Source organism: Syzygium oleosum, unplaced genomic scaffold, assembly GCF_021117445.2.
Source record: "Syzygium oleosum isolate NSW1041296 unplaced genomic scaffold, Sole_v2.1 Sole_v2.03, whole genome shotgun sequence".
In the NCBI taxonomy this organism is placed as follows: Eukaryota; Viridiplantae; Streptophyta; class Magnoliopsida; order Myrtales; family Myrtaceae; genus Syzygium; species Syzygium oleosum.
The window spans coordinates 4407733-4418986 of NW_026607487.1; the positions used below are offsets into that span (position 1 = coordinate 4407733).

At 39.2% G+C, this 11254-nt stretch overlaps 1 protein-coding gene across 1 annotated transcript; it reads left to right on the forward strand.

Moving 5' to 3' along the window:
• Positions 1-447: 447 nt before the first annotated feature.
• On the forward strand, positions 448-10151 carry LOC115662414 (phenylalanine--tRNA ligase beta subunit, cytoplasmic). The gene is made up of 20 exons (XM_030584562.2): positions 448-636; positions 738-793; positions 898-995; positions 1859-1997; positions 2081-2196; positions 2856-2922; positions 3574-3615; positions 4106-4147; positions 4343-4419; positions 6006-6132; positions 6216-6383; positions 7467-7595; positions 7685-7786; positions 7888-8019; positions 8464-8538; positions 9090-9197; positions 9349-9444; positions 9524-9607; positions 9746-9825; positions 9945-10151. Exons 1-19 carry the CDS (start codon positions 579-581, stop codon positions 9818-9820), a joined length of 1791 nt encoding a protein of 596 aa, XP_030440422.1. The 5' UTR covers positions 448-578; the 3' UTR covers positions 9821-9825; positions 9945-10151.
• The last annotated feature ends 1103 nt before the right edge of the window (positions 10152-11254 follow it).

An 11254-nucleotide genomic window follows, 5' to 3' on the forward strand; every position in this document is an offset into this window, starting at 1 on the left:
CTTTTCTCTGTTCTCATCGCATCATACACAATATTTATGAATAAATGTATTGAAAGTCCTAAAACTTATCGCAAAATGCAATTGAGTCCCAAAACTTTCAAAATTTGCAATCAAGTCCTAAAACTTGTCACGAAAGTGCAATTTGAGTCTCAAAATTTTCAAAAACGTGCAATTAAGTCCTAAAACTTGTCACGAAAGTACGATCGAGTCCTAAAAACTTCCAAAAAAGTATAATCAACGGAAGGACCTGATTGAGCCAATTCGATAAATTTCAAGACTTCCGGTGCACTCATCCCTAATATTTGACCTTTGCAAAAAGAGAAAAACAAGGATTCTGCTGTAAAAAGGCAAAGTTTTTACATGTCATGGGGGAATAAAGGTTGTTTTGAGTGTAAAACTCAAGATTAATGTCTAATTGGTGCTTTGTGCTTACATGCGACGCAGGAATCTGTCCTCCTCCCTAGGGTTTAAGTCACCGACCGCAACCTCGCCCTCCTTCCCCAGCATTCGCACTCGCATTCTCCCGTCGTCTTCCTCCTCCGCCGCCGCGGGACGCTTCCGACGAGCCGCCGAAGGCGATGCCGACCGTGAGCGTGGGCCGCGACCGCCTCTTCGCGGCGCTGGGACGAACTTACAGTGAGCGTGGTTCCGGAGTTTGGTTTTTTTTTTTGCGCGCGTTTTCGTGTTCCCGAAATCGTCTCATTCTTGCCTGTTTCCTTCCCTTGGGGAAATGGCAGCGCAGGAGGAGTTCGAGGATCTGTGCTTCGGCTTCGGGATCGAGCTCGACGATGTGGTGAGCGGTTCGCTTTCCGTGGTTTCGTGGGGGGGAAATTTTGGGTTTTTTTTGGGAATCGTTTGGACTGAAGGCTTCTTGCGGTTGTGTTTGTGCTGCCCCAGACGACGGAGAGGGCGATCATCAGAAAAGAGAAGCACCTGGAGGAGGAGGCTGATGAAGACGAAGAAGTCATCTACAAGATCGAAGTCCCTGCTAACAGGTGACTGCAAGAAGCTAATTCGGCCTCTGATCATATATATTGTATATTTGGAATTGTTTCGGAGTTGTTCTGCGGGCTGTGGGTGAATGCTGGTTTGGACTTTAGGATGCTGATGTTAATGTCCATCTTCAGATGGGTTTAAGTCTTGCGCGGACCATGTTGCTCGTAGTGGCTCTTGAGATGCTGTGTGGTTTGAGCTTTGCTTTGACATTATGATATTTGCCGAAGGTTTTTTGTGCGTTTTTCAGTATTTCAATGTGAAGGACTATTTGCATGTAATTAGAGGCTTCACAAACGCACTGCCGCCTAAAAAAGGCTCAGCTTTTGAGTAGTCCATATGATGTGGCATTTATGGTGCATTGAGGCTTTTCTTAGTTATGTATAATAGTTTTTTTTTTAAAGAGTCTCGAAAGATCGGTACAAGTTAGACATTTGTTCACCACTTTCTGGAGAATTCTAGGTATATGGGGAAATGAGTTTGATCTTGAGATTCCTCGTTCATGACAATGGTCCTCAAAGACGTTGATCTTGAATTTAGTTTATGTTCGACACTTTGTCATGCTAGATGGGTCGGTTCCCAGATTTGATTGGTATTATTGTCAGCAAGAAATGAAACAATCCTTTTTAGATTTGGTGCAGTAATTGGCTATATTGGCTCCTTAATGCTGTTGGCTTTATTTTGAATCATGTCATCTAGAAACTTTATATTTAGTTATAAATCAAGTTTTTCAAAGAGACGAGTGATTATCATCATTTTAGTCTATAGTGGTAATTAATGATTATTCTTCTTTATAAATTCGTGCATGTACTATAGAAATGACTATACTATTATGATAATAAGGTATCCTCTGGGAAATGCGCAGATATGACTTACTTTGCCTCGAAGGGCTTGCTCAGGCCCTACGTGTATTCAATAAGCAGGAGGACACACCTCAATACAGTATTCGTAACATCAGCAAGGGAGGACACACCTCAATGCTTAAGATGCATGTAAAATCAGAGGTACTGATATGTGAGGAATGATATGTCTGGATTGATCTATGCTGGAATCGTTTATTGCTTGAGTGACTATTTATGTGTTGCAGACCTCACAAATTCGTCCATACGTTGTTTGTGCTGTTTTAAGAGGGATAACTTTTGATGAAGCCAGTTATAACAGCTTCATTGATCTTCAAGACAAGCTCCATCAGAATATTTGCCGGTATTAATTTTTGAGTTTTTAACATGCAGCATAATGCCTGTTTTCCTTTGTTGTTTCAAGATTTTAGTGGGTGGGAGGGAGTGGCGGGAGGACAACACATTTTTGGGAGGCTTTTACTGTTTTCATTTGAACCTTGACTGTAAAGAAGAGAGACCATGATGTTACATTGAGATGCAATTTCCTATATGGCTTATCCAGAACAATGGTTTCAAAAAAATATCCAGCGTGCAGCCAATTGTCTATGCAAGCGTGCATTTTAGTGTGATACAAGAATTTTAATTTAAATATGTGAGGGAAGCATGAATTTTTCTATAAAAAAAATAAGTCACAGCTTCACTGCTGCATATGCTCTATGTGCTCAGTAGGGGCCATGTATTTTATTACCCTTAGGTGGGCTATAAACTGCGAGAAATGCCTGGATATGAAGAGAGGACTCCGCTGAGTTGTTTTGAATACTTTTGCAAGGCAGTGATGATAGATATGTTGCTTGAACTAGTTTTCATTCTTGAGATCTATGTTCGATTTGATTTTTTATTTGCATGTAATAGATGCCCATCCCCCCCAATCCCTCCACTCAGGACATCAGGTGCTTGTGCTGATGCTAGAACCTCAAAAGGTTCTGTTTGGATTAACATGCTCGGATTTTCTCAATATTTTAGGCGAAGAACGCTGGTTGCAATTGGGACTCATGACTTGGATACTCTAAAAGGCCCCTTCAGCTATGAGGTGTGTGTTTGAACTAATCCCCTAAAGTAGAATCTAAAATGAAGAATTCTGCACATGTGTCCTACTATCCTTGCTCGAAGCTTATGCCCTGCTAGAATGTAAATGGAAGATTTACATATTGCTGGCATGATGGCTTATGTCATGATGGAGAGTGTTATCCAGGCTGGAAGCTTGTGCTCACCTATTCATTTCTTTTTTTTCCCTCTATATATAAATGCCTAAAGGATCCCCTTTTGATGCTTTTTTCTACCCCACGCATTGCCTCACCATGTATTACGTGTTTGCAAGGAGTTGCAGCTAAGCTAGATGGGCTTTGACCAGTTCAAGTTTTGTAATCCTGTGAGCTTGTCCTAGAGGATGGCATTTTATATGTGTGTGTGTATATATATATATATTCGTGGACTGAATGATCTAAGATACATTGTTTTGATCCCAAAACTTCATAGTATTATGTTTTGCTATCATGAGTGCTCATCTACTAGATAAAGTACCCGTGGAAACATATAAGACAAGGAATTGCACACTTGCTTAGCTAAATATGTATGAGTTATATATTTGCTATAGCTTTGATGTTTCTTAGAACCAAGTACAACAAGCTGTTACAAGAAGTGCACGGATCACTGACTCATGTACCTTTTCTTTTGGTCTCAGGCTTTGCCTCCTTCCAGTATAAGTTTCGTCCCCTTGAAGCAGGTAGTTCTATGATAACGATTGTTTTTTGGTGTTCATGCATATGCCATAAGTCTGATCTGTAGGGAAGATCTGTGGTATATATTTGTAAGGATTTTGTTAACTGTTCTCTAGGGGCAATTGTAAAATAGTTGATTGCGAAATTTTTATAGTTTTCAATTTAATGCATTGATTGTTCTTGTGGTATGTGTAATTATTGCTTTGGAAAGTGAATCATATCAAATAAGTATGCTTTACAAGTGCCCTTTAGTTAACAGTGTCTAAGTGGACTATTTAAGTAACTGATAGGAAATTTTGTAATTTTCAATGCATTATCATGTTATCTATAATTACTATTTGGCAAAGTAAATTATTCCAAATTAAGTATGCTTAAGATGTTGATGCCACTTTTGAGCTTCATGAGATTGCTATCAATTTTATTTTTGTTTTGTTGTCTTACCAACTGTGATTGATGTGTTGGCTGATCGCACCTTAGTTTCTGTTCTGATATTAGGTGAAGAACTTCAGAGCTGATGAACTAATGGAATTTTACAAGGTGGGTCCTCAATAGCTGCTGCTTTTTATGGTCTTCTTTTAACCATCATATTGATTCTGTTACATATCTCTTATGCTTGCAGCTTGCTTATTTTGTGTGCTAGTTTATAACTTAATGTAAATGAAGAATTATGTGGTAAACCATCATTTTTGCCATGTTATTTTACTTTACCTGTTTTTCGCTACTTTGTTGCAGTCAGATTTGAAATTGAAGAAGTTCTTGCACATAATAGAAAACTCGCCTGTGTTCCCTGTTATCTATGATTCAAAGAGGTATGTTAGTGTCTTCCTACACTCTTGTTTGTAATGTAAGTTCTGAGCATCAATATGAAGTGCGTAGATTGATATTAAGGGGAAATAATAAATTAACACTTAAATATTACAACATGTTGACTTAGTTTTGATCTAACCATTGCTATTTAAGTCATTAATTTTGCAACCTTGAGTTTTTTGGGGGTTGATCGATGCATTGGGTCCAATTATTGCAAAGAGAAAATAATCAAGGCATTTGGGTGTCTTCTGCCACATTAAGCCATTAGGTGCTTGGTCTTGTTGATGAGTTGAAGTGAGATCAACTGTTCTGTTTAGATGTCATTAGTGGTCTCAAAAGCGCTGGAGTTGCCTGGGCAGGCACCCGACGCGGCGACTTCACCTTGGTGCCATTTAGGCAAGGCCTCAAGTAAGGACGGTGGTTCTCTGAGGCATTCCCTCAAGGAAAAGGATGAAATTAGGTCATGTTCTTCGACCTTTTTGTCCCTTTCTCTAAATAAAACTGAGAAAGGAGGTGGATTGTTTTAGTAAAATATGAAGATTTAAAAAAGCAGCTATCGACTCTGCATTTGCACAGTTGGAGACTTCCAGAGCCTAGTCTTATGCTTGTAACTTGACTTTTCAGAGACCCAGGGAAAAAGACATATAACAAAAGATGAAAATGAGTAGTCTTCTATACATTTTTGCTTTTTTTTATTTGTCTTTCCTATGTACACCTATACACTGCACTTAGCAGTCCATCATTCTTATTTCAGCTCTCTCCGCCTGTTGCTAGGTACCATAGCAGGCAAAAGAACTTATTTTGCATGCTGTGTCACAAAATTTGATTCGGAAAAGCAAGTGCCTGATGTCAATAAGAAAGATACTATAATGTAGTACAAAAATTAATTTTTTTCTGGAATATCATGTCAAGACTTGATAGTCCGGAAAGGCTCAAATATTTATTTGCCAAAGGATTTATTTCAAATTTTTAACGTATCATGCCCCTTATTTTAGGCGAGGGCATTGCTTGGGAGAACCTAGCGCTTTTATCAACAGTGGATGATGTTTTCTTTTCCTATGTCTTGCATAATTAGAAATGATACAGTTTATTGCTTATATAAATTCTTGATTAGCTGTGGACTGATGTTTATTGGTGACATATAATTAGGACACAAACAACCGATTACGGTTGACCATTAAGCTGTTTATACTGTTTGAACTGGGGTCAGCTTTTTAAAAAGATTGGTTTTGAAATTATTTACCCATGGGGTTCTAATTTAATGTATGCTCTAGCTCATTCAGGTTTGGTGATATTTGGTTGCTCCAGTTGCAGATAGATGACACTGTTGCTATTGGCTTCACAATGTTGGTTCCCATTGAATATGCTCAATGTGAACAAATTGAAGTGACTATTTTGCTGTCATATCCAAACCAAACAGTGTGCACAAAGTGACACTTCCTCCACTTTTTTAGCGTCTTGGAATTTACTATTTGACAGATATTTATGATGCATAGTCTGATTGATTAGTGAGCATCTACATTAACTGAAATGATACAGTTGACTAAGCTTCTTATTACTAAAAAAGCTAAGTTTTTACTCCGTGCAGAACTGTCGTGTCTCTGCCGCCAATTATCAATGGTGCACATTCGGCAATAACTTTAAAGACAAAAAATGTTCTCATTGAATGCACTGCCACGGACTTAACCAAGGCTAAGATAGTTCTAAATACAATTGTGAGCATACTTAATTGTTTGTCCTTGTCTCTACACCCATCCTTTTGTATAGAGGACTAATGTGGGTAAGTGTTTTCCTTTAGGTGACAACTTTCTCTTCATACTGTGAGAAGAAGTATGAAGTTGAACCAGTTGAAGTGATATACTCTAATGGGGAGTCATCCATTTATCCTGATTTGTCCTCGTACAATATGGAGGTGTCCTTATCTTATGTCAATGATTCAATTGGAGTTGCCTTGAAAGCTGAGGAGGTATTGTGAATATTCATTTCAAGCTGGAGTTTAAATGTTCGTATTAGGTGGATGTGAGCTTATATTAGACTTGGTTGGTTATATTGTTCTCATCAATTGAGTAAATTTTTCTGTTCGCCATGTGCTATTGTGCCTAATTTTAGCCTGTGACTATTTGTTTATAATGCGAAAGCTAGTTTCCTTCCTGAAGCATAGGCTTATGATGACTCCAACCAGTTAAATATATGTCTGAAGGCTTCTTAGAAGCCATATCTATGATTTCATGGACATTGTTTTGTTGAAAGATCTACTTTTAAATGCCAACACGGCCCTCTCTGCTATGTCTTTGGTCTTTGCCAAGCTCATGGTCATTTTGCCATCATTGAGACTGTTGTGTGCTATATCTGGAATTGCTGTTTGGTTGAAGTGGATAGGAGCTGCACTGAATTATGATGATGAATGATTTCACATGGAATGAGAACTTGACTTTAGACTGTCTGATGCGGTTTGAAATATTTTAGGAATTAATTTGACAAGACCTGTTTTAATGAGGTCGCTGATGCAAGTATCTGCCACCAAGAGTATTTCAATGGAAAGAAGGCAGAGAAGCCTCCCTTTTAACTTGAGTCAGTCTCTGATGTCACAGGCTGTAGTGTGGCACTATCGCTGATGTAGCATATGATAGGCCTCATTTCTTTTTTGTTCTTTTTTTTATGGCCTTTCTCTTTGACATTTGCATGTTGACTGATGCAGTGATGGGGTTTGTTTTGGCAATGAAGGAGACGTTTTGAAGATGGAAGGGGATGGGAAGGGGCAATACACTTTATTTGCTATATATGACAAATGATGGGTTAATAGAGGTTTTCTAATTGCGGCCTTGGGAACAATTAATTGGTGCAGATATTTCTTGGCAAGAACCTTTTTATAAACACAATAGGTCTCTCTCTCCCAATTAGTTGCCTATAACCATGTCTGACCTGAGGCTGCCATTCTGAACACTCCACGTTGATTTTGTTGGAAGTTGCATTGTGCTGTAGTTTTATGTTCCGTTAGTTTGAAAGAAATATTCAACTGAACTATGTGAATGGACCTTCTTGAGCTCAGGTTACTAGCTTGTTGAACCGGATGCAATTAAGTGCCAAACACACTCTGCCAGATGAGGGACAATGCAACATCACTGTGTCTGTACCTCCTACCAGAAGTGATGTTCTACATCCATGTGATGTTATGGAGGTATTGTATTTGTATATCTGTATCACCGTTACGGCTACAATTTGTCACTCTTTATTTATGTATATGCCGTTCTTTCTATTTGCATTAAGGATGTGGCAATTGCTTATGGATATAATAACATTCCAAAAAGAAAGCCTGCATCTTTAAAGCCTGTGCCCTTGAACCAGCTCAGTGATCTTATTAGATTGGAGGTAGGCTAATGTGGAGTTTTATTATTTGCTGTATATGATTAGTTCTTCTTTTTCTCATCTGCATAACATCTCTTTACTTTTGCCTGTTCATTTTTTTGTAGATTGGCATGAATGGGTTTACAGAGGTCTTGACATGGATATTATGCTCCCACAAAGAGAATTTTTCTATGTTGAACCGCAATGATGATGGATCAGCAGTAATAATTGCAAATCCTCGTTCCTCTGATTTTGAGGTTTGTACAATTTTGAGTTCATCGTTGATGAATTAAAAGATCCTTACATGTAAATATTGTGCAGTTTGGGTCTCAAATTTATGTTATTGACGCTGCTATTTCTTGGTCAGTTGACAGTAGTTTCCTTAAATATGACCAATAATCTTTTTCACCACAAATTGATATTTTTTTTTAAAAATAGTAGCCTTGATTAGTGAATGATGGTCTGGTTTCTCTTTCTAGAATTTGCATTAAATTGTTTCTTCAGTTTTGCTGCCTGTGTCATATCTTTGACAGGGGAGCTTATCCTGACTACTTGTAATTAGCAAATTTGGTGTTTTGCAATGTTTGGTCATTGCAATTATTGGCTTTATTTTGTTCTCCATGGAAATTTACGAGCTGCATGAAGAAACTCTCGCCCTGATTCCTCTCTCTTTGTTTAAGGTTTCTCGTCCTTTTCCACAGGTAGTTCGGACAAGTCTTATGCCTGGCATACTGAAAACAATTGGACACAACAAAGATCATCCAAAACCTATTAAGGTATCCGATTTTCAGTTCAACTGTTTTATACCCTGGAATATTTTATGGTAACTGACAAAGTTGTTAATCGCTAGAAATTGTCTGGCATACCTTAGTTGGAGCAACACATTAAACATATGTATTTGTATGTATGATGACTCGATTCAACATTGTAATGAAGTATGAACAATGGGCATATTAATCCCCTTTCAATTTACCTATCATAGAGGCACACCATGATAATACCAGCCTGTCTGCTATTTCTGTCATTCATTGGTGCAAAGAACAGTGATAGTGTTCTGGTCTCTTTTCTTTTCGACTTCTATTGGATTTACACACGGAAAAAAGAGTTATTGTACAAAGGGGGAAAGGCTTTGTTTTCCCTCTGAAGCCTCCTGTCAAACAAACACCAACACCAACCCCCCTTCCCAACCCAAAATTGAACCTCCAAACCCTAATCTTTGTCATGTATTAAGTTGAAGATGTAGGTACAAGCTTTGAATTATGTCCGACAATATTCTCTAGGTTTTGCATTTGTATCTATAATGTTTTCCCCATCTTGTTAATTTTAGATTTATGAAGTCGGTGATGTAGCACTGTTGGATGCGGAAAAAGATGTGGGTGCAACAAACCGTCGCCTTTTTGCAGCATTATATTGTGGTGCTAACTCTGGATTTGAGGTACTGCAATCTCAAATTACTGTTTTGAGACGCTAACTTCATTGTTTTGCATGATTTTTGCATTTGAACATCTGAACCTCATGATTGGGAGCCTTCTTTATTAGTCATTATTCTCTTCTGATGATTTGATAATTTTCATCTTATGCTGCAGTTGATTCATGGCCTGGTGGACAGACTTATGGAAGTGATTGGAGTTCCTTTTGTTCCTGCTGGTGACAATACAGGCTATTATATAGAAAGATCTGATGTGAGTCTCTTCTTCCCTTCTCCTTTTACACTGCCTCTGCAGTAAGCTGTTTTGTTTACCCTATTCGTATGTAATGAAGGAACCCGAGTTTCTTTCGGGTAGGCAAGCAAGCATCATTTTCAAAGGCAAACAGATTGGAAATTTTGGCATCGTCCACCCTGAGGTATCTTATCCTCTTCCTGAGCCCTTTCAAAGAGAAATAAAAAATTCAATTTTTCATGGCTTTCGGATCATCAATAGAGCCGTGATGTGTCCTGGTGGTGTATGGAGTTTATCATCGACTTTGTTTCATTTGTTTTAGGTGTTGAAGAACTTTGACATCACAGATCCGTGCTCTTATGTGTCGGTAAACATTGAGAATTTCTTGGATATGTGACAAGCGTGAGTCTTATCTTCTCACGTCGTGATTCCACTTTCTAATTTCAGATTGATATCACTATTCACTATACACCAACTGCTTTTGATAGCTCTCTGTTTGATGTAAAATCTTTAATCTGCAGGTACAGTGGATGCTAGTGATTATCATATGATGGCCAAATGAATTGATGCAATTCTGATAGATGGACGGGAATTTCGAGATCGAATCCATTGAATTCGGATTGTCTCCATAATTTTATGTGATATGCTCCACATGATGTGGAGAAAATCTGGGCCCCCACTTCTGTTATCAAATTTGGTTTCTCAATGTATTCTAACTTTTCCATAAATGTTTTAACGCATGATTCCCCTGATGAGAGATTCTAGGTGGAAATAGAATGACGCCTTCGTGAAAATATAGGATTATGAAAACTAAGGCATAAGAGTAGAGATCTATTTGTCTGCCCACCTATTATATGTTGTTGGCATGGTTTTACGTTAACGCCTTGGAGAACACAGGATTTGGTCGTTACCAGGCCCTCGGCTAAGAATGGCAGGCCCAAAGAAATGGTTCTAGCGGCCCGATAGGTTCGGCGAAACTTGCTTAGCCGATAGGCATACTTTTGGGCTTAATGTGCCTGAGTCAGGGCCCATAATCTCGGGTCTTTTAGTGGGCCAAGGCCCATTTAAGTTAAACAAGTGGCCAACCCAAGGTTTTGGGTTTGAGTGGGCCAAACAGGGTTCAAAATAACCGGTCTACGGGCCTTAAGGGGCCTCCACATATGCCATAATCGGCCCATTAAGGCCCAATCTGGTTGGGCCTACTTTTGGGCTGTGGCCATGGGCCTTACGGCCATCAAGATCCACCTGAAGGTCCTAGTTTTGGGATCCAGGGGCCTTAAATGGGCTCAAATGTTGGCCTTAGTATTAGGCCTTGTTGGCCCAGTAAGGTCCACGTTTCAATTTGTTGGAGGTGAGTCCGTGTTTTGGATTTGCCGGTGGCGGTTCAGTTGGCGGTGGGCATTTGGGCAAATAAGTGGTGGCTAAGTTTGTCTCGCTAGCGGTGGTGCTGAGACTGAGGAGAGTTACAGCAGTAGGTAGCGGCCGAGTTGGTGGTGGTGACCTCCGAGCGCATGAACGGCGACGAGTTGCAGCAACTGTAGTGGCTCAGTCAGTTGTGTCATTGCTGATGTACTTTGTTCATTTTTATATCGTAAGTGAGGAGATGAGCCAACGATGATGATGTGGATGCCACGTGCACGCCATGGCGTAGATATTTACGGCGGGTTAGCAACACGGGTGTCCCCGTTGGCTAATGCCAATAATTTTCTTGATGGAAGGATTACAATTAGCGAAATTTGAAAGTTTGGGTGTATATTGAGATAAAAAAAAGTTTAAGGACGGCATTGAACATTTCGAAAAAAAATTCATGACTACCCTATCATTACCCATT